This window comes from Corvus moneduloides, chromosome 1, assembly GCF_009650955.1.
Source record: "Corvus moneduloides isolate bCorMon1 chromosome 1, bCorMon1.pri, whole genome shotgun sequence".
In the NCBI taxonomy this organism is placed as follows: domain Eukaryota; kingdom Metazoa; phylum Chordata; class Aves; order Passeriformes; family Corvidae; genus Corvus; species Corvus moneduloides.
This window is the reverse complement of record NC_045476.1, coordinates 42601782-42626465: the sequence shown is the minus strand read 5'-3', so window position 1 is coordinate 42626465 and position 24684 is coordinate 42601782. Positions and strand designations below refer to the sequence as shown.

The window sequence follows — 24684 nt, the reverse complement described above, 5'->3', positions numbered from 1 at the left end:
AAGAAAATGTTCATCTCAGAAATGAAGAATAATACTAGTTGGAATTGTTTTACTGCTTGCAGACATCAATTCCATTTCTCCCCTTGTAGTATCTTAATACCAGAATTAAAAACAAAATCTAAAAATTCCACATACCTACTTTCATCATAATAACTTACAAATAATGAACTCTTAAACAGAGCTGTAAGTTCACAAACATTTATCCTCTAAAACACCCTGAATTTGAAGAATCTGAGTTGAACAATCACACTTACATACCTTTTTCTCTTTCATAAAGGAAGAACTTTTTGTTCTTACTTTGGAATAGTTTTCACTTTGATAAAAGTCAAACGATATGCTGCACCTCCCTTGTCCCATTCTACCAATAAAAAATTAAATTCTTACAAATATACAAGATACTAAAAATATATGTGAACACCAAGAATAATTCCTACTTATGTGTGAAAATATGCGCTCATATGCAACTTCAGGTCTGTGATAATCCTACTGGAAAACATTTTTCTTGTCAGGTATTTCTTATTAGTTATTTGCTGAACATCTGTATAGCCAGCCCCCTCTTGCATTGAGACACAAACACTGGGCCACTCCAGAATGAGTAAGGGAGCAAAATAAAAGATGAGGCTGCATGGCTAAGAGCAAGGTGAGGATAAGTGAGATCTCAACTCCTCCTTTCAAAAGCACTTATGTTGACTCAATTGCTCATTGGACAGCAGTCTACATTTCACCTTCATTTACTCTTTCACTATGGGTAAGACGGGTATTTTCCATAGCAGTCAGCCAAGTGCTTAAATTGCCTCAAGCAGCCTGAACCCCGCTGCCTTCCCACCAAGTATCTTGTTTAACTACAGTGTCATAGGAGCTGAAGCACTCCTACAAGAATGTGCTCCAAAAGAGACTGGGGAAGTGATCTGGCTGCACATTCCCATGTCATTCTTTGTGGTCGAGGTATTACAGCTGCTAATGCTGCTGCCTTGAACACTACTCCAGCTGGATGCCTGCTTCCCCTTAACCCCTGCCTCCCTGCAAAACATACACGTGCTTTTTCTGGGTCATCCCCTGAGAAAAGTAAGACAAGGAAATTAAGCAGGAGACAGCTTAAATCTGCACTGAAGATTTAACTGCAGAAACAGCCAGTGCAGTGGTTTCCCTACAGCAGAACCCCATCTAAACTGGCATTGTCACAGCCTCCACTGCTGCATCTCTTAGCCTCACATCCACACTTCCTTCCTCTGCTCAGCTCTGGCACATATCCGTCTGTGTTGCATTTTGGCTGAGATCTTGACCATCTTCCTTTGTCAGACTGTTACATTTTCTGATGACTTAACACATGTAGCCAGGCTTCTGGTTTGGTCAGGCCAACAGAAGTGTTAGCACAAGACAGAAAACAGTAACAGAATGAGCAGGAACAGAGCAAGAGTGCAACAGCAGCAAACAACTTCAATCACTTTAAACTGTCTCCCGTTACACCACAGTATGAGAAAAATGTGACAGCAACCTAAATCAACTTTTCTTAGCCAGAAACTGCTGTCATTATGGTTCTTCAGTGTGCTGAAGCAGTTACAGTACAACTCAGTGAATCTACTGCCTTCTAGCATTCTGCAAACGTTAATTAAGTTTCAGAGCATTCCATGTGAAAGGCAAATAATGAAGATTTTAACACTGGATCTCCCTAGTCTTTTCCTCATTCATTAAATAGCATTCATGAATCCTCATGCCAAACTAATTTGTTTTCAAGTAAGAAAAGAAGTCATGTCTTAGATGAAATATCTGATTTTACATTCTGCTATATGAAACTAAACTGCTATTTTTTTGCTAAATGTGGGATCCCGAGTCAAATAATGAAGACTACCATAATGCTTTACTGACAGCAGATTGTGGAATGTACAGTTTACTATGGAACCAGAAGGACAGTTATATGTCTGTTCAGACTTTCAGTATTTGAAGTGCATGACCACAATCACAAGGATACTTAACTTTCAGAAAAGAAAACAAACATCTCCCTCATGACCCCTGTTTCCTGACTTTTAATTCTGCAGAACTTGACATCATTCATACTGGAAAATTACTTACCAACAGCAATAATTTTTTCAAACCTAAGTCTAAGAAGCAAACTTTCCTTGGAAAGTTTCAATAATTTTTTTTTTTCTTTTGGTAACAGATTAGAACAGTGGATATTTACCAGCATGCACAGAGACAAAAAAACAGGGCAGGTCACCTCTGCCTTTTCACTAGTTTTACTCCCAGAATTTCATGGTAGCCATAAAATTTTGATTCCTTTTAGCAAGGAAAATTCACCTTTTATCCCTAGTCAAAAAATGCATGTTAAGCAAACAGAAAACGACCACAAACTTACTCTCTAGTTCTTCTTTCTCAAAATTTGTGTTGATAGTAGAGCTGATTTTGCCCATATCCACAACAGCTTCTTCATCATGACCCTGAAGAAACAAGACACAAAGTTAAGTTAAAACTAAATAGAACTATTTTTTTCCCAAATTCCTAAGTATGTTCTGAAACAGTATGTCGGCACTGAAAACCTACCCATCCAATCTTTCATTACCCTGTATTGAAAGAAAAAGAGAATAAATCAACAGATAGACTAAATACCATAACATTTCCTTCTGCAATGCTCTTGATTTCATTGTATCAACCATCAGGACACACATTTCAAAAGTGCAGTATTCTTTTAGTTTTTTATTCAACAGCAATCAATCTACTTCAATAAAATAACTGGTAAATTTATAAAAAGATACAGAAGTTAATATTGAGAGATCTCAAGCTCTTCTCTTTAGGGGACAATTCCTGTGTGAGATTTTTCAGCACAAATAAGAAGCTTTTTGGAACAAAGGGGTAGCAAAAAGGTTATGTTACCCACCCAAGGTCTTTCCTAGATCAACAACTCTGGAAATATCAAAATAACTGCTTCATTCAGGTTTCAACAGCCAGCTTATTAACTTAATTCACTTTTTTTTTTACCCACAGAGTTAAAAAGCAGCAGTTTCAAGCAGACCTATTCTGCTTCCATTACTACTGAAACCACACCACAGTATTTGAAATAGATATAGCCTTATCTCTGAACATGTCCTCTAATCATATTTAGCACATCACTAAAGCAGACCTTAAAATCGCCTTTTGCTCAGTCTTGACAAAAATGAAGTAATTGAGTAGTAGAAATCTCAAGCCCATCTCAGACTTGACATCAAAACAACATTAAAGTTGTCTTTCTCCATGTGTTTGCATTCCTTAGAATAAAGTCCACTTTTCACAACTCACAAATTACAGCCTCCTGACAGAGTTGGTTCTCCAAAAGAATGACTGCCTAAAGGTAATGTTTTATATCCAAGTATAAGGGCAAGGCTAAGTGCTAAAGATTACTGTCCCTCCTCTTTCTGCTCCCTTGGGCACACACTTTTTTCTTTAAGTCAGACCTAACCATCATGAAGTCAGATAAAAAACGCTTAAACAACAAATTTTTTAGATTTTTTTTTTTTTTTTTGGTAAAAACTTGATTAGTTTTCCATTGGATCAGCTCACCGAAGCGACCTCTCTTGTGGCCATATGACAGCTAGATCCACCACAAGTTTATCTGTTTGGTCACTGCTTCTAGCAGCATTTACATCAATCTAATGCATTTACATCAATCCACAGAAGATCTGTGATAATGGTTTCATGAGGGAAAAACAGAAGCCTAAATTAGGAGTCTTACAGGAACTGGGAACCCTAACAGCGTTGACATTCACCTAAACTTTGGTCTTAGAATTATGCAATTTCTTTATATATAGAACAAGTTTGTCACCTCACAGGAAAGTGGCAAGGATGAAAAACAACATACCTGTGTGTAACAGTTACAAGCTAAAACATACTGTATCAACTCCCACCCTCAAAAAATTTTTTTTGAACACGGGACTCCTTGATCTTAACAAAAAACGTCTGTTATAGTGTATTGTGTACGCATACACATAAAAGATCTAAATATTTAACTATTAACTAAAGAATACGAAGATGACAAACACCTCATGCTGGGAGAAAAATTCTAATGAGGTTTAAAAAAAGGTTAGATGCAGCTAGATCACATAAAAAAACAAAAGCAGCAAGCACTGTGTAAATAAGCAAAAATACAAGAGAAAAAGTAGCACATGGCAGAATAAACCTCTGAAAACTGAATAAAAGTAGATTCTGAGCTGTGTCCCTGAAAACAGGGTTTTCAAGAAAGGCATTACACCATAACCTAACTCTGTCACTGCTGCTGCATTGTAGTGACAGTAGAGTTTTGCATGCAGGTTAGAAAAATCAAAATACTGTACTTACTAATAAAATAGTGGCAGAAATCTTTTAAGTGTCATGGTAATAAGATGGGAGGGGAGTATGGGGAGAAATAGAATATTCCTGTCTCCTACACACCAAAATCGAGCATACTGTAGTACAGTCCAGTTCACAGAAACAGACATACACAGTTACACTGCAGGTTACCATAATACTCCAAGTAGAGATGGAAAGAGATGGAAGAATTACAAATCCTCTAAAATACCTTACATGGTTTTTTTATATGTGAGTGGAAAAAAAACCCCTAGTAATAGGAAAACTGCTATCAAAACCTATTCCACAATTAGTTTCATGGTTACAGCCACAGACTGCTGAAAAATCCTGTACCTAAACACACCCATCCCCAGTAATCCTTTTAGGACACTTGGAATCTTGCCAAACACACAGTTTTTGAGCAACAAAGGGAAGACAAAGTTTTTCTCCAGATTATACAAACAACTGCATACCAGTAGAAAACTACATACACATTGTGAAAAATAGACTCACAAGGAAAGATTTTTATCTCCCAATAACATTTTGAAACTGGATTTGCTGTGTGCCCTATGTCACATTATTAATTTTTATCACCCTTTGCTTTAGTAAAAGAGATTCTCTGCCAAACTCATACATATAGAACCAACCTTCAAAAACCACGTCATGTGAAAGTAACATGTCTTTTAAGATTACATTACAGGAAGGCATGCATGCCATTGCAAACCGTTCTATCACTATCTCAAAGTACTCCACATATGCAAAGACTCTTCCAAGAATAAACCACTAACAACTGCAAACATCATACATGAAGGAAGCATATCATTTACAGCCTTTGTTCAGAAAAACAAAAAGCATCAATTTAACATACCTGTTTTGTGATGCCAAGAGCAAATCCCACTATGAGACACTTTCGCCTTAGGTCAGGTAAAGAAATCAAAAATATTCAAATACATTATAAAGTAATTCCAAACTGCAACCTTTTCCTGGTTAAAAATAAAGTCTGTAGGGCATAGATTTCCAGTAATTATAGATGATCTATCATGTCAGTTGAAGGCACTGAAGGGAGGGAAATCTTTTACAGTTGCCATTTTAGTTCTCTCGTCTACTTTCTGAACTTTTTACATAAACAAAGAACAGTGGGATTGTGGAGAACTTGTCCACTTCCCTTTTTTAGGCAGAGAATGACTGGAGCTTAAAGCAAGTATTCCTCTGCAGTTTACCATTCACTGCATGTGAAACTTTGCATGCAATACTCCCACAGATGCCCAAATACAGCTGATGTAGACAAGCCAAAGTAAAATCCAAGACTAACTTAAAATGCATGTAACTTTCATTTTCAGTCAAAAGACAGGACAATTGAGAAGGGAAAAAAAAAACCCAACATAAGCGGCAACAAAGGTGCCCTAGGGAGAGATTAAGCTTTCACCTTTGGTTTGCTTTTTTTAAACAAGGAGATGGTAATTTATAAAAACAGAACAAATCCAGAGTACTTCAAAGGGAAAAAAAAAAAAAAGAAAAATAAAAAGCCTAGCACATTGCATTAAGATGTACTACATTGTATCATGATACACTAAGTATACTTTTTCCTAACACCAGATTTCTGGGTACTCACAAACATACTGCAGAAACAATCCTCCAGTAAAAACTTCATATTCAGCCAGAGGTGCCTGCATACACCAGAACCTGTCTTATCAGCCTTCTAACTCTCCTCAGCATGAAAATGAAATCCCTTTTCTACTGCTATAGATCAGACAATACTTTCAAATACTCAGTGCTCCAGTGGACTCCCAGTAGGATTCTTCTTGCCACCTCTGGTTTTCAATCGTGTTTCCTGAGTCCATGAGAAAAGGGTAATTCCCCTTTGCAGAAAATCAAGCACCAGAAATTGTTAACATTACTTATTTACCTTCTCAAACATTTGTCATTTAGTACAGTACACTTTTTATATCTACCATATTAATGCTACGTGTTTTTTAAAAGTAGTATTGAAAAAAAGAGTCAATCCTAAATTGTGTGAATTTTCAAGGAAAGCACTGAGTTTGGAAGAACTGACAACCTCCAGTGGTCTGTGGTACCTGCAGTGTAGAGGATTAGCACAAATATGACGCATGGAGTATTAAATCCAAAGGCAAGTTTCCACTGTCATCTCTGCAAGCATTTCTCACCATGCAACTCACTTAACCTTGTGCAGTCACACACACGACAGATTTCAGATGGGCACACTGCCAAAGTGCATTACTGAATAACCACTTCCAAGACAGACAACTTGCTAGAAGCACACTTTTAAGGTACTTGAAATACAGTTCAATCAAATCATTCTGGTGATACACAGTGGTCATAAATGGCTGATACAGCTAACTGTAAACCTTTGAAATCTACAGTAAGCATGTCAAGAATAATTTGAGCTCAACATTTAAGACCACTACTTAGCTAAGTCAATGTTTATGTACTCCATTTACATTTCCTCAGACCAAAGTTCTTCCCCAGCAGAACTAGGGAGTGACTTGCAGCACCAAAAGAAACTGTATTAGTGCTCATGGAAATAAGTAAGTAGGGCTTAAGAAAGAGCACAAACAAACAAAAAAACCTCTACAAACACCATCACCCTTCCAACCCTCCCCCCCCCAAAAAAAATTACATTATGACTTTCATGCTACAAAGAAGCTTCACTGCAGCATTTATTGAAGTAGGTGCAAATAAAGGACAAAAAAATACACCACACAAAAACCAACCAACAAAAACTAACCCCAACTCAGGAGGGGGAGGGAGGAGTGTATGCATATCAACTTTATTCCTTTATACATCTGTATCTGGCCAACAGTTTAACACTTCTTTTTTACATAATATTCTAATACATCTAATACAACTGCCTACACCATCCCAGTGATCCTACATACCGCTTTGTGACTGTAACTGTATCACAACCTCTCTGGCTTGAAGAGAAAGCTAACAGTTCTCCTCTCCTTCCCACAAGAAGTCAGATATATCTCTACTTTTGCAGGCACAAGAGACCTGGCAGACAGGATTTAGCTCTTAGGCTGGACCAACAAACCATTCCTCTCAAAACAGGAGCACACCCTGCTTACAGACCCAACTGTAAGTAGTTGGTAGCATACTACCTTTGTAGTATGCTACCATAGATTTACCAACTAAGATCAACAGCACGTGGGAACTTGTGCACAGTGCATTTTGCCTTTCACACTCTGTTCTTCCTTCTTTCACCACGAGCAGTTCAGCTGGATCAAACCATCCATCAACGTGCTGTCTGCAAGAGGACACAACAGGAGGGGCCTGCAGCAACAGTGCAAACTGAATCAGTGTCAACAGTGGCCTGACCTTAGGAAGCATAGCCAAAGCAGTTCTTGTTTTATTATCAGCCCTCTTTTGTTGGATCTGCATTCAGAAGACAGATATGACAGCCATCAAGAAAGGCTCCAGCGACAAAAACAAACCAAAAAATTAATGATTGTCAATATTGCTCTGCTTCAAAAACTAAGGTTTGGCTAGAAAAAGGAATTAAAACCTTCATTTGGCCATATATCTCAAAGGTAACCAAAGAGGAACTACAGAACCTCACTTTGCAAATGTATCCATGTATGTGTGTGTATATCTACAAAGTATTTTAAAACTGACCTTTTTCAAAAATAAACAAACTCACTTGTTTTATTACATAGGTATTAAAATATATTGTTCAGGATAATTTAGAACCAGCACGGTAATTCATGATACATTTTCACAGCCACATTTCCCAAGTGGTCTGTTTCAGAAGCCTGCACTTCTGTTCTAGGCACACATAATACTCCATGTAGTCAGGAAATAAAATACATCTCCCATTTACAAAATGCACGTACAACCCCCTATCTATCCATTCAACCTCCCGGAGCTGCAAGTTAATAAGAACTAATACTTCAGGGAGTAAAAAACAGAAAAGACCAGTGTTGTAGACCCACAAAATAAGGAGATTAAGTCTACCAGAGACAGCAACTCTGGAAGTGATAAGAAAAGAAACCAGAAAAGCAGTGTATTTGTTAAGGCCATCTCTGTATACTGTATGCAGAGTTGAATGACAATCACTCTACCTCAGGCAATCATCAGGTCTATCCCACAGCTCTCCCACTGCTACCCATACACAGCACCAGAGAGGTTTAGTTAAAAGTGAGTTAAAAGGAAGGGCTTGTTGGTGTGGTTTACCTGCAGAACAACAACAGCAGCACTTGTTAAGTTCTAAATATATTGTTTTACTTCTCTTTCAGACTAATTCTGCTTTTAACCAGTGGTAAGATGAGCCCACAGTGGGCAGGAGGGCAGGCATCTCTGGTTGCTGCCTTCTTGAAGGACAGCCAGGATACAAAAAAATCGGAGTTCTTTCTAAGTAAGAGTAAGTGAAGGTATTAGGCAGTCTATCAAACTGCTCAACTTCAGTTGAACTGCACAAGTGGTCCTATAGATGCATTTGAAGTAAGTTCTTTGGGCACAGTCTCTACACAACAATACTGTATCTTCAGAAGTTGCCAGAGTGATGAAACACTACAAGTTCTAAATCAAGCACATCAACCTAACAGCCAAGGAAAAATGCACCAAATATAAATGAGCCCTGTCTCATTTTGTCATCGTACAATTTTTAGCTGGCCTTCCACTCTAAATATATACAGATGAGAGCACAATTAATAATAATTCACAAACAGAACACTTGCCAGGTTTAAAATAGGAAGCATACTGTTGATGGGTTCCCCCTTAGTTGTATTTTCTATGGTCTCTTTTGCACAGGAGCAAAAGAGCTGCTTTCCAGAGTTTTTTTTCCCCTACTGCCTTAGCAGAGGGTATTACTCAAGCAGTATGGGAAAGACTCTAGTACAGCTCAATGGCTTTGGTGTCACCACACACACCACCCCTTGAATTTTATCTGTGCTTATACAATTCTTATTTTACACAACAATCCTCACATGTAAATGACAGCCCCTCCTAATCAAAGCTACACTCAGACTCTCAAAGGAAGGTGTGACACTTAGATTTATTTCAATAAGACCATAACTGTAACAAAAGAGGTCAGGGATACTTAGACTTTTTTTAGCCCACTAATCCTCTAATTAACTGCTCAGCTTACCTTACTAAATACATCTGACCAATCTCCTTCTAGAAGACTTACAAAAAACACAGCAGCTCTACAAACCTTGTTTGGACAAGTATGTCCAAAAGACATCAACAGACTTCAGTCAGACTCTCCAGAAGTTGCACTGTAATTTTTATTTTCCAAAACTGTATGTGGAGGGCACTAAAGATGTGTATGTGTGCTACTTAAACACCAGAAAACCCAAATCCTCTCAGGAAAAAAGCAGTTCCAAACATACTAATGTTTTGCTTCTTACACCATTGAAATCTAATGTTTGTAAGTCGTTTTATCTCAGTTCTAGCAGGCCTTCCTCCAGTCAGGGTCACACTGAGCACCACAACCTGCAAGAGAAGCTACATCCCATCCCAGAAAAATTAAACACGTCTTTGGACAGTAAACCAAGTGTTTGTGTTAATCAGAAGAGAAAATTAAATTGGGAGAAAAAGTCAGAAAGAAAAGGAAACATAATACCAACAAGAGACTGGTTACAATTGTGAATGGCTATCAACCATGGCCCACCATAGCAATTCATAAAAAAAAACTGCGCTGGAATGAGCACAAGAAAAAGGGATGGCTTGATTCCTAGCTAAGTATGACTAATAAGGCGCAGGTGAATATTTGATCAAAATTAGAAGCCCATTTGAATTCAGCCTGAGTGTTCTGCAAGCCAGAAAATCTACCACCATGCATAAACTTAGCAAATACTGTCACCAATCCAACACAAGATATCAAATTGCATATCTAATATTATACCAGCTATTTTACGAAGTTGCATTTTATCACTGCCTCACAGTACTAGATTTCATTCAAAAAAATCCCTATCTCCATTCACTTAAATGTATTTAAGTGAATTCCTGAGATTACAGGTAAAAAAAGCAGAAGTACTATGTTTACAACTAGTCACCTCGTATCTTTGCCTAGTTTTCTAGGCATATACATGCTTGATAGAGTTCTGTGCCCAAAGCTGAAAGGTGGTAACCAAAAATTGAGCACTGTACTACAGAGACCTTGACAAACAGAAGGCCACTGCAATCTAATGCACTTTAACACATCTAAATCAAACTCTTACTTCTTATGCTCACACAACGGAATAGAAAATTTAGCTGTCGTATATAAAATAATTCAGGGATTTTTAGAGTTTGACACCTTAGGAAAACACCATCCCATAGATTTTAGTTTCCAGGAAACTCTTAAAGTAGTAATCCCTGTTACACGCTGCATTGCAGTTACATGGCAGAGGTAATGACAACCATACAACTGCTAAGCAATAGCTTGTAACACTAATACTAGAATTCACTACTTCACTGTACAAATCCCCACAAATGGAGTTTTGTATCTGTGCCACTGAGGTTTGAAGAAAATGTTATTTCCATAAACATTTTACCTCAGTTACACAGGTCATTAAGTTCACTTTCATTTTTTTGCCAAAAAAGAACAATTAACTGGCTATTTCAAGATTCTCTACCAGAAAGATCTCTGCTATACCAGAAACATCTACCAGAATCAGGCAAAGCCACAGCAGATAACCTTCAAATTAAGACAGGCTGACTCAAAATAATGCAAAAGAAAAAAGAAAAAATAACCCAAAAAAAACCCACTCAACCACTCTCAAAGTCTGGTAGTATACTGCCACAACTGTAAAAGCACATTTTCTTTCTGAATTAAGCTGGTTACTATGATTAAGCAATTGTAACAACACAGCAAATACCTTCCCTAATACAGAAGTCTCTACTCAAACTATTACTTCTATCACCAGATCTTTCAAAAATTTCTTCCACAACTAGTGAGTCGAAGGTAGCACACAATTCTGAGCCACAGCTGCTAAATACCACTTGCATCAAATCACATTTGAGCCATTATTACGTTACACAGCTGCTATTTACATACAGGTTGCATTTTCTTCCCTCGACGAGCTTCTTCCATGCTGATGTGCAAAGCAGAGAATGCCGTTGTACGAGACCCTGTAATGAACCTCCCAAGAGATCAGAGCCTGCGCATACATGACTGCTTTAGCTCGCTGTGCCTGACACAGATGTACTCCGGGAAATTGCTCCCCAGCCAATCGCTCCTGCTCCAGTCGCTCATCTCCCAGGCCACTGATTACAGCTACCCCAGGGTCGCACAGCAGCAGAATGGGCAAGACTGCATGCCTTCAATTCCAGCTCAGGGAATACCAAAAAAGGAACTGAAACTGAGTTCCAGATGTAAAATTTTCTGCATCAACAGCTGCTAAGAACAGCTCCAAGGTAATATTTTTGCTCTGATCCAAGACTTCATTAGCACTACAAAATGAAAACGCATTTGTACCTCGGGTCCCAGAACAGAACAACCCAGAAGCCAAACATCTGCTAAGTTTGTTTATAGCTGTACTATCAACCTTTCACTGAGTACTCATTCTAAAGCAGGTGGTTTGTTGTTTTGTTGTTTTTTTTTTTTTTTTTTTTTACATAAGCTATATATTCTTGTTCAAAAAAATAAACCAAGGTTTCCTAAAAAGAAAAATCCTTTTTTTTCCCGCTCCTGTTGAAAAAGTAAAAAAGCACTGATGTTAGCTGCAATTAATTTCATGTGTCCTCCCAGAGTAAGACGTCTGTTTCAGGCATTACATGAGTAGCTGTACTTTTTCCTTCCTTAAGCCAACCTTAAAAATGCAACTTCTGCTCCAGCAGATCAAATTCAGAGCTTCATTTTGCTCTTTCCCTCCTCTTCACTGACACACCCTAATCTCCTTGTCCCATCATGTAATGCATGGGAAAACTGGCTCTTTGAGGAGTTATCTATAACTTAACCTTCAAGACATGCCACTGCCTTCCTTGGTCTTTATTCTTCTATTCCTATGTCTTGTTTGATGAGAATTCTACCAATGAAGCTGGAGTGGTGCCACCTCAACCAACAACTTGGCCAAAATAAAACAAGTAACATACTGTCCACGAACTTGGTGTAAATACATTGTGCAACTGTGAAGATGGTATTTATCATCTAGCTGTAGAGAAATCAGAAGGCCACATTCAGTTCCTCTCATTGCCTCAGTCCAGAAAATTCTCTAACCATAGGCTAAAAAAAGTATTCTCAGATAGTGCTGACAAGAGAGTTTAAAAGTAGTTTGTTTCCACTCTGTAAATAGAAGTTCACTCTAACACACGTATGCATCTTTTCACTTCCAAGCTATTGAAGGCCTCTCTGCTACCATACATAAATGGCTATAAACTAAATGATTCATATAGCAAGCACAAAGTTTAACAAAAATATCAGATACCCTAACACTTAGTGATCTCTTCTCAACCGTGCATCCTCAATCACACCTATTCTTTCTCTAACGCAGAGCACAAATTCATGTAGTTCTTCTTCAGCTGCTCAGATGAATACTGAAACAGCTATGCTGAACTGTGTCCTGATGTCTCTCCCATACTTCAGTGAACTGTTACTTGGCATAAATCCACACCAGAAGTAATTCAATTGCTACAAGTAAAAATGATGTTTGTTTAGGTTGGGAGTGGGTGTGTTCAGGGAAAAGAGACTGTCTATTCCTTAGGGATAGAATAAGAGGGGTGGGAATCACACATTTGATTTTTTGATTTTTTTTTTATTTATTTTTTTTCTTAAATTTTTATAAGTTTGGGAAAAAAATGCATGCTTGGTTTGAATACTTAAAGAAAAAAAACCCCACCTCTCTGAAGCAGCTTATTGCAATTTCTTTATAGTCTGTAGTCAACCAACTCCTTGTTAACAGTCACTCAGTCTTGGAACAAAACAAACAAAAAAACCACTCAGAAGCAATACAAGCACATTTTTTCCAAGCACATGGAAGTTTTTGTCTTTTAAGTTCCATACCAAAACACTTCGTGGATAAACGTCTGTTCTTCCCTTAGAGTAAATACCAGGAAAAAGCTTCCCATCAAATGGAGAACAGCACAGCAACTTCAAACTGCAACTGTCTCAACATGTTTAACTACAGAAGTATTCTAAAACAAACTGTAGGCAAATACATTCAAAATTATCACATCCTTGAACATGTTCAGTGACAACACTGAGAACTCTGAGCAGAACTATTTGTGCTGGAGCAATATTTTAACCATATGTCTAATACTGCAAAAAAATCTCTATTAAGTGTATGAAAGCTTTTTTTTGTAAATAAAAGAAACATAAGAACCTATCATGAAACATACACTTTTCCCTGCAATCTTTCCTTTATTTTCACTTTTATACCCCTTCAAGTTCTACTTATTTAACCTTATCTCAGTCTATAACAGCATATTTTTGAAAGATGGGTCCAAAAGAGGGTGTACCTCTTATCCAGGCAAAAAAAAAAATTTCATCTGAGCTCTTATGCCTTTGAAAAACTTTTCATCTTTTCCCAAGTGATGTGCAATTCTGATCCCAACCCATCATGAAGTGGCAGTGAACTGCCTTACTGCAGGGTCTGCAGAGTGTCTGGCAGGCAGAGCTGTGCTTAATCTGCCATTCCGAAATGGCAGGACATTTAAAGTAGCTGCAGTAAGCAGGACTGAGCTCTCAGCAGGATTTACCACACGAGCTCCAGCCCAGCTGCTATCAGACAGAGCCAGATATGAGCACAGGGAAACTGAGTGCTTGTTTGCTTGCAGAGACCATACTGACATACCCACACATGCAGCCCTGTAAACTCATACATCTAGTATGAGGTTTCTATTGATACTTTAAAATCCTGGTTTGGGGGTAGGGAGGTGGGGTGTTAAGAGTTACATCCATAGTCCAGAATCAACCCTTCCTTGCATGAGCAAATTAGATCAGGGAGTTGGAGTTGATGATCTCTATGTGTCCCTTCCAACTCAAATTAGTCTATGATTGTATGACTTTTTTAACATTGCAGCCCCAAAAAACCAACCCAGTCCACTGCCACCCTTCTTCATGCAGCTGAAAGGACACCATTTAACAAGCTTAAAGCAACTCTTTTTAGGAAAGAAAAAAAAAAAAAAAAAAAAAAAGAATTATGAGACAGGATGACTATACTTCCAAATGAGGCTTTATTTTGGAGGGGGCGAGGGTGGCCCAGGCCATGGGGCAGTCAGGAAGAAGGCAAGGTGCTAGGGGATTAAGATGATGCAGGGGGCAAATTGTGCGACACAGTCTAAAGTTCATACGTCAAATACCTCTGCAGATGGTTTTGTTCAGCTTCTCATCAAATCAGAATCTACTAAATCATATTAAGAACAGCTTCCTAGGAGTTTCTTATTACAAAGAAATTAAATATAGGGTATTCCTCTAAAGAAACATTACTGCCTTAGCAAGGGAACACAGAAACCTTTCCAGGCAATGGCTCATCATTTAACAAATTAAAATTATCCATAAAACTCAAAAGTCTTACTGCCTACAAGTATTTTTCAGAATACAATTTCTATATAACAGCTAGTTCCCAAGACATACATCTGCACAGCACGCTTCAGCTTGCCTCAGTTTGCATCGGCACGTACACACGGAACTGGTTGTTTCCAAAAAAAGAAAGGAAGAAAAAAGATAGATGTGTTCTGGATAGATATTCTCTGGTGTACTGCCCCAGTAGTGGACTCCTGGGTTTCTCAGCACATTGTGGGACAGCTGTCAGAAGCCACCAGGATGCTGAGAGCAAACATGAGGCAGATTACTAGTTTAAGCCCTCCTGACATTACACAATTGCACATCATTTGGACAGCTGAATACTTATTCTGTAGAGATACTACTGAAATTTACAACCTGAACCCTCATTAACAGGAAGATTACTACGTTCTCTACTGTACTATGTACTACTGCATTAATCACCCCACATCCTGATCTGAATATACTGATGAAGTAGAAAAACAAAAGATGTGTGTGAAGTTTTCCAGGACTTGTTCCTCGAATCAAAACCGTCCCTCAGTATAGACAGATGAAATTCACCATGTTCCAACAGAACCCCACCAAGATTTTACAGCAACATGTATGAGCATGTGGTCAGCATGCAACTGTCACTGAGCTAGGCTAGGGAGGGTTGGGTGATTTGATTTGTTGAGGTTTTCAGGAGGTTGGGTTTATAAACATGAGGTTTCTTTTTTTGGAGGGGGAGGGGGGGTGGTAGGGCGACACAGAGGAATTCAAAGCTGCTCACTTTATAACTGCAACATACTGCCTTTAGCTAAACTCATCTCCAAGCATTTTGGCAACATTTTTGAGAGATATTCTAATTTTTCTTTATCCTAAAATAGTCTTAGATCACTGTGCAAGTTCAAAAGAACTATAAACCAGAGCTGTTTCAACACTATTAAAGCTACCTAACCAAGGCCTATGTTTAATTGCTCTACAGCCACTTGTAGAAATATTCTGAATTATTGAATGGTTTGGGCTGGAAGGGGACCTTGAAGATCATCAAGTTCCAACCTCCCTGCCATGGGCAGGAACAGCTTTCACTAGACCAGGTTGCTCAGAGCTCCAACCTGGCCTTGAACACTTCCAGGGATGGGGTATCCACAGCTTCTCTGGGCACCCTGTTCTGGTGCTTCACCACTCTTACAGTAGAGTTTTACCTAACATCTAATTTAAAGCTACCCTCTCTCCAGTTGAACCTATTGCCCCTTGTACTGTCACTATATCCTCTCATAAGTAGTCTTGTCCCATCTTTCCTGCAGGCTCCTTTCAGGTACTGGAAGGCCACAATTAGGCCACTCCAAAGTCGCCTTCTTTCCAGGCTGAACAATCCAAAATCTATCAGCCTTTCCTCATAGATTATGTGCTCCATCCCTCTGACCAACTTTGTAGCCCTCCTCTGGACTCACTCCAACAGGTCAATGTCCAAATATTAAACACTTATCCTCTAGATTAATCTCCTAGAATAGATGGCACTGTTGTGAACAGCTGATGAGTCCAGATATGAAGAAGCATAATAAGAGACAGATAATTTTATCTTGTTTTTATTGATATTATTTAAAGTGTTTGCACAAGAAGGCCCTTCCCTGACAGCAGACCCTCAGGAGGTAAACAGCAAAAGAAAAAAGAAATTTAAAGAAGTCAAACTATCCAATTATTGAGTTAGGACAAATTGCTCAAATACAACCAAATCAAACTATACCCAAACAGAAGCTCCTTGACAAGACCACCAACCACCAGCAACTAATAAATAAAAGAATTATTTCCATGAATGGTGCAATTTTTGAATGATTATTCACCTAGATGTCATTCCACAGAAAAGTGAAAGACTCTGAATCTCACCAATTCACATGAATTCAAGGCTTAATTCTTCACCTTCAGCTTTCCCTTTGTCTCAAATTCTCTATTCATATAGCTACATCCCAGTCAAATCAAGTTATCTGTATAATAACTTACCGACAACACACCTTTACTCTTACAGTGAACAAAAACTACTACCTACAAATCAAAACTCAGTAAGTTGTATTGGGAGGGTAAGGCAATGTTTCCAATATCAGTAGCAGGCAACTGATACAGAAGGAAGAATCAGCACTCTGCTGGCCTACAACATTTCTTTTTAATAAGAAGGCAGGCAGAATGGGAGTACAGTCTGCTTATGATCTGCTCATGCAATCTGAACTATGGCAGCATTTCATCATACATTCTTAGCTGTATAAGGGATGTAACATACAGAATATAGGTACTGTCATCTGCAGATTATTTTAATAAAACAATTTTAAAAAAACCAGACAAAAACAAACAAAAAACCCCAAACAACACAAAACAAAAACCAACAAAATAAAAAGTCCACAAGTCATATCTCCAAAGTTATGCTGAGGAACTTCAAGGGACTTGAAATCCTTGTATCATGAATGCCAGTCAGATTATTAGCACTGTTACACATGCTGATTGTCAACCAGCCCCTAGTGTACTAGCAAGCCTCTACCACAACAAATTCACAGCTACCAAAAATAAATAAGTATTAGCAATCCACATGTATTTTATTTATAAGGCAGACAGTACCAGAAAGCTGCAATTCCTGTTTTGTGCTAGTGCTGGCCATAATGTGAACCAGCAACATACCAGATCAGGGAACTGATCCAGCAATAAAACTGCACTGACGGTCTTTTGCCACTTCAATTCGGATGCCAGTCAGTACCAGTGAGGTGCAGGCAGGAGAGACTGCTGAGCCCACAGGAGGTAGAGCAGGACCAAGGGGCAACTCTAGCGAAGTCCAACTTGGACTGCAGTGGAGCCACACTTCCACTGCTGTAGCTTCACATCTCAGCTTGGAGAAACGGTGAGGTACCAGTCACATCACCTTCCATTCTTCTCATAATATTTTGACAATGAAAAATGCTTGCCTTACATTAGATCTGACACTTTCCCACTTCCACCCCCTTTGCTTTCCTCACTCTCACAAGCACCAAGCTCTTTCCTTGCCCTGGCGCATACTGACGCATGCCTTCCAGAATAAGGGACACCCAGAAGCTGAGGGGGCACATTAGCCATGGCCACATGGGCACACACAGGAAACATCCCAGAGGACATGCTGGTGGTATGCAGCATCACAGGACAAACTTTGACAAGTATCACTCTGGTTACTTCAGAAAAGTAGGCATGACACGCTATCACTTGAAAAGAAACCAAAAATTCTGTGCTACTGTCAATTTGGAAACTGTGGACACTTATAAGTGAATAGAAAAAGTTCAATTACATGAAAAATGAGGCTAGACTGGCCCCAGTCACTGATATTATGCACTCAGGCTACTAAAAAGTGCTGGGCAAAGGGAAGCTGCCCAAGCAACCCCCAACTGTGAAAGCAAAGTTCTTCAGTAGAAGAGTAGAGGGGAAAAATCAAAGAAGTTGGTGGTGCCTGTGTGTTCGTGGACTAGAAGTTTTCTTTTTATTCAATTTTTTCTAATAAAGACAATGTGTAAAATGAGCTGGAAAAAGAAATAATAAAATAACCATCAGCACTGGTGGTTCAGTGGTAGAATTCTCACCTGCCACGCGGGAGGACCGGGTTCGATTCCCAGCCAATGCAGTTGGTACTTTTAGGGAGGTGATTCCACAACTCCACTCCACCTAGAGTGCTGCATCCAGCTCTGGAGTTCCCAGCACAAGAAGGGCATGGACCTGCTGGATAGAGTCCAGAGGAGAGCCACCAAGACAATCAGAGGGATGGTGCACCTTTCCCTGGAGGAAAGGCTGGGAGAAAGCCTCTTGCACTTCAAATGGAAAGAGAAGTAGGCTCACATTAGATATCAGGAAGAAATTCTTTACTGTGAGGGTGGTGAGGCACCGGAACAGGTTGCCCAGAGAAGCTGGGGCTGCCCCATCCCTGAAAGTGTTTAAGGCCAGGTTGGATGGAGCTCTGAGCAACCTGATCTAGTGGAAGGTGTCCCTTTCCACACTAGGGGTGCTGGAACTAGGAGACTGTGCCCTCCAACCCAGACCATTTTTTCATTCAGTGATTCCGATTACAGAATAAACATGTAATTCAGTTAATATTCATTTCAGAAAACTAAAACTGACAAGTCTTGTTTCAGCTCGTAGGGTGGTTTTTAAGGTTTTGTTGCGGTTTTTCAACAGCTTCAGAAGTTGAATTGGCTTATGGGAAAGGAGACAGGATGTAGTGGGAATGACATTTTCCCTTTCAGAAATCAGGAACTAGTTTGTCCAGTTCACCATGAAGCCATATCTTAAGACACATACTTTCTTGCCAAAATTTCTTCCATTTTCCTCTTGCAGTTCTAAAGCACAACACAGTCTTAAAAGTCTGAAAAGTCTGAAATAAAGACATGCTAGACAAAAACTGTCAGAACTTGAAATTTCTAAAAGTCATTCCAAGGTCCTTCAGAAGGGCCACTGAAGGGACATTTAAAAGGGGATCCACTTCTGTTTCTTATTTGCCTTGCCTACTATCTTGTAAAGCTATACAGACAAGCTCCTTCAGTTTTTGTTTTAGAAAAGCAAGTAGCTGATTTTCTGATGTATTAAGGGTACTGCTTTCACTATGTCTGACTAGCAGGTTTTGGGAGAAGTCACTTTAAAAGTAAGGTGTTGATTCTGACACAACTGATGCATGCATGCCACTGTACATGGTGCTTATTTTACAGGAAAGTTCAGTTGACTAAATGCAAAGGGAAACCGAGATGGATCTAAAATTAGCCAAAAAAAAGAAAGCCTACCTACTCTTTTGTAGCCACTTCATTCTTTGTCTCAAGGACAACTACTGATACTGGTTTTAGTATTTTATTAGGGGTTTTTTTGTGGATAACCATGTAAAAGACAATCTACAACACAGTACTTCTGAGAAAGACACATTTCTCTTGCAAAGAGAAAAAAATAATGCTGTAGGACTCCTATTGTAAATTTATGACTTGAGAGGCTACTTAGTAACAAAAGCTGACAGCATCTAACACATGGCAGGCAGATCAGATGCTCTTCATTTGTTTAACACTTAGAATTCTCTACTTCAGACAGCATTAGCATGGTTTGCATGGGAGTTCTAACCAGCCAAGAACTACTAAAATGGCTGCTCCTGAAAAGCCATTTTTCCTTATTTTGAAATGAACAACAGAAGTTATCCGTCTTTCTAATAAAGCCATAGACCACATTTTCATGCACCTTTATCTGTACACTCCCATCCAGTAGCACAAATACATGTTCAAGGAAAGGTAATTTATTTGAGATAATAATTTTAAGCGAAACTGGAGCACATACAGCAAAGAACTTAAGACAGGCTTTTGGCTTTCACATTGACTTCTGGAAGACAGACAATTATCTAGCCTTGCATAAAGTCTACCCATAAAAATTCTGCTGCCATGTTTTCCTGTAAGGCAAATTTGAACATGCAGAGTAAACTTACACAAGCCATGCTCCTTGCGGTGCAATTCTGACCAGCCCTAGGAACTCTAAAGACGTCATCAATAAATCAAAGTCATTGCCCTAGACACAAAGTCTCTTCCTGCACTCTCTGCCTGAACTTGAAACAGCTTTAAGATGTCCTTACAAACATAATTGATACCATTAACAGATAAAAAAAATACCAAGTCAAATGCACAGTAAACCAAACATTAAGACAAATACATAAAATACATCATCCAGATATATTATTAGATATATGGAGATCTAAGCAAAGACCTTCCAGAAACACGAATCAAATATGCTCCACTCAGTGTCTATAAGAACTTTATCTTAACATTTTTAATTCAGGATTTCACAGCTAGTAGGGAATTTTTAAATGCTGAAAATGCAAGAGTTATTCTAGTCAACTGTATCAGTAACAAAATGAATTTTCTACACATATCAGATAAGGAGAAAAAGAGAAAGTAAAAACAAAATTGCATTATGTTTCTCATTATTTAGAAACCAGGTCTCCAGAATAAGTATTTCTTTCCAATAATATAAAATTTGTAGAGACGGCATCTACACAGAATCCAATACTTCCTTTTACTGTAGCATATAAAAAAATATGAACAACACAGCTTACAGCCCTGGGAATGTGCTATGATATCAAATAAATTTCTGCAATCAGATATCCTAATTACATATGCATTAATACAATTTTAAATGCTCAACTGGGTTTTCCTGGGAGGGAAGAACGTCTTTACGTGATGGCTTTTGGCAATCAAACACAGCTTTCATCATTCCATAACTCCAAAAGACTGTTCTGTCTCAAACTGATACAGAAGAGAATTTGAAAAAATAAATGAGATATATGAGAAACAACAGTTAAGAGGAGCTTTATTGAAACTTTCTCATGTACTCCCAAAAGTAACATGTAAAGAAATATTTAAATAGGAAAAATTTGAACATACTTGTCCTCTAGGCAACTGCCCATGTTTCTAATGATAAAGTTCTTCATTTGCCTAGATCATATGCATATTATAAGCATATCCATCTCTTTTTCCAGTGTTACTTCACCTAAGTCTGGGCACACATAAAGAAATCAACCTATCCACCAAAGCATTTGATTTATTCTCACATTTCTTCACAGGACTGACTCTACAGAAGAAGATCAACTCTCTGCAAACCAGATTGGAAAAGTATCACCAACAGCATGTTGTAAAAATCTCCCCTGTACAAAACAGACAGAATCAAACCAGCTTCCACTGCAATCTAACCTTAATTAAATGAGAGAGTATCTAAATGACAATAAAACATTCAACTTTGGCAGAAAATTGTACCTTTTTATTGACATTTGAATACACTTTCATATTTGGGGCAGCACAACATCATAGCTCTTGGTTATCTTAACACCAATTTCAGAGCTTCTGTCTGAGATGTAATTCATTTAAATAGAAGCAATAATTTCATATCTGATTGTAACAACTTTTTACAGACTTAAAAACAGAAGTTTCCAAAATGACCAGTTTTTTCAACTTGAAACAGTTTCATTGTAGATTATCAAAATCAACACTAGCAGAAGCATTGTTTTGTGGGGTTTTGGTGGTTTTTTTAAAGCATATAAAACAAAATCATTCAAGCACAATGAGACAAATAAATGGCTATTTTAAAATATTTGTAACCAGGCCAAATGTCTACTAAAAGCTTTTTATGCTGTCTGAGGTCCCTGTGCATTGTCAGGAACTCAAAGAAAGGGTAAAATGCCCTTTTCTCACTGGGACAGAACAACTGTGCCAAAAGGAAGCTTTCCCATTAAAGGAAAACTGTAGTTCACTTTAGAATTACAACATCCATACCAGGACACTAGAGGGAGCCTGAAAGCAGTCCACTTCAAAAATCTCTTGCACACTCTGATCCTGCCATTAACTCTAAATTTTCATTCATGAACAAGTGATTTGGATATACAAGGAAGAGGACTTTTTCAGACAAATAAGGTCATACGGCTTAAACATTTGAAATGTAGTCATACATTGGGAAAAAAACATGGCATTCTGACAGCCTCAGACAGGAAGCTATTATACAGCAGTACAGGGAACATCCATCATTCTCTCCATTCTTGCAGTTCTTCCAGCCTTTTTTATTGAAGAAAATTATGAAGCTGCATACTCAAATACCAAGAAAAGTATGTTAAACAAAAAGGAGCTGAAAAGGCTGCAATGCTTATTTACCCTTACTGTTTAGGAAATGAAACAAAGCAGCCTGAAGAAAAGTTTGTTCTAAGTATTTGACACTTGTTTCTACTTTTGACTCATTCCATAATGTAACTTTTGGATTTTTGATAACACATGATATAATGTTATTAGCAACTTACACACATTCATAAATATGCCTGCTCTCCTAAACAGTATCACCCGGGGCACATTGCACAACAGAGAACTACACAATTCAGACTTTTGGAACCACTGTGTCAGCAGGCTTCACTTCTACTCTGGGTATTAATTTGAATATGCAAGATAACCCCACATTTCTAAAAGTCCTTTTAGAAGCATTAGGAGACAAAAATAGGCATGCAGTTTTGAGATGATGAGAGATGAGACATGTCATCAGCCACATTCACAGCCTAACAATTTATAAGGAGAATATAGGCAGAGGGTGATGGAAGAGCGTTCACTAAGGTTTCCTAAAATTCCCCATTTTCTTTTTATTTAAATAATAATTGTCTTACCTCTGTGTACTTACTGATACTTTAAAGTAGTATTACATTCCATAACTAAGCTTTCCCAAAAAATCTCATCTTCTTTCAGCTAAGCATTCATGTATTTTCCAGGTGTTGCAAACTAACTTGACTGAAGTGTTTTTTACTAATGTTACCAACAGAACTGTCAATGCATGTTAATAAAGGCACAAACATTTACAGTTGGATTCGAAGATCTCAAAGGTGTTTTCCAACCTAAATGAGTCTATGATGTCTATGATTCTAAAGGAGGACATCAGTGCTTACACTGCTGAAGTGGAACATCCTTAATATTTAGTATTAATCCTGAAGCATCGACTCAAATTCAATTTTTCCAACACTAACCTCTTCACCAAGATTTTATGAACATATACCAATAAAATCACAACACAAAAAAAAATCCCTCTGCTTAAGTTGCTTTTATTGGAAACTGAAGAAACCACAGAGGAAAATTCTAACTATTGTAAATTTAGGAAGTCACTGAAGGAGCCATTCACAACAAGATATTCCTAATACATGATCTAAGAAGGCATGAACATAACTCACCCAACATTACACTCTCTTGACAATCAGGCACCACTTCTTTGCAAACACATCGTGAGCAGGCCTTGAATTACAGGCACTCTCTATTACACCACCAGAGACACACACAACAAAAGTCGCCAGTAAGTATTTAAAACCAGAAACCTCACTTAGCCCTCAGCTGCCAAGGAAGACAAATCGCTCAATCCTCAGCTCCTCTGTTGTGCTGTAGCTATATGCTATAGCACTTTCTAGGATGAAGACTTGATTGCTCTCAGGTGAGGGGTTTTAGAACACCATGGCAGGACCACATCCAATTATCCAGTTTAAACCAAGTAATTCTGGCTGTTTCATTGCATCTAGTCTCTGAATAACTTTGATATAAACCATTGTTCTCATTAATAATACTTCTGTCAAAATACCTGCTACAAGTAAGTTCAACACATTAACATACATAATTAGTAGACTTCACTTAAAGATCAGCTTCCTCACTTACAACGAGTCCCATTGATCAACTGCACCAAAAGCTCTGCTTCTTTTACATGGGCTCATTTAGAGTCTTGTTGCTTCACTTGTAACCAACAGTTTTCAGGTTTGGATTTTCTATGATTTGGATTGATTTAGGATTATTGATCTTATTATACAGAACATAAATCATGTAACTTGTTTTGAAACTTTTTGTCCCCTCTGGTGGTGTCAAATTAGGAGATCACTGCTCCTGACTGTTTCAGAGCATGATCACTATGTACATCAAAGGAAAAACAGGATTATATTTATAGGTTCTTCAATTTCTTGTATTTCTAACAAAGCTGCCTTCTCAGAGCCTAGGGGGTTTAGAAGCACTTTCTTCAGTAATATGAATAGCACATGGCAGAGAGAACCAATAGAAGAATACAGTCACAGCCAGGGCACATTTACATTTCAGCTTTTATTACTGTCTGCCTAGAATTAGTACACTGGAAAGCTGCTGTGGGTCTCTGCCTAGAACACACTTTGCTTGGAGCTTAGCAACTCATGCCAAAGTTGAGAGATAGTAGCACAGTAACATGAGGAAGGGCAATGTTATACTACTTAAAAGGAACTCAGCTTTCAGTTATACCTGAAGCAGTATATGAAACAGAAATACTGCTGAGTTGCAAATGCCTTTCTCACTTTAACTGAGAAGCACTGGTCTACAGCCACCAAGAAAACTCTCCATGCTGCAGCATAAGTCACTGTCAATCTCACAGGTATGTGAAGTAAGCACATCAATTTTTCAGTCACAAAGCAACTTTTT

At 38.3% G+C, this 24684-nt stretch overlaps 1 protein-coding gene, 1 non-coding gene and 1 pseudogene across 9 annotated transcripts in view; 2 read left to right on the top strand and 1 right to left on the bottom strand.

Moving 5' to 3' along the window:
- Positions 1 to 24684, bottom strand: part of SLC4A7 (solute carrier family 4 member 7) — a 94008-nt gene that overhangs the window by 55653 nt on the left and 13671 nt on the right. For 7 of the 8 annotated variants that reach the window (XR_004239942.1, XM_032107675.1, XM_032107694.1 and 4 more), the window contains exon 2: positions 2354 to 2435. Coding sequence is in view for 7 of the 8 variants with exons in the window: in XM_032107675.1 (XP_031963566.1) it covers positions 2354 to 2435 (82 nt within the window). In the remaining variant the exon portion in view is untranslated. Of the gene's footprint in view, positions 1 to 2353; positions 2436 to 11290; positions 11419 to 24684 lie in introns of those variants that run through there. The other variant, XM_032107688.1, reaches the window with a different exon arrangement.
- Positions 17731 to 18232, top strand: LOC116443541 (annotated as a pseudogene).
- On the top strand, positions 18274 to 18344 carry TRNAG-GCC. Its single transcript has one exon. It is a non-coding gene; the product is annotated as a tRNA-Gly (tRNA).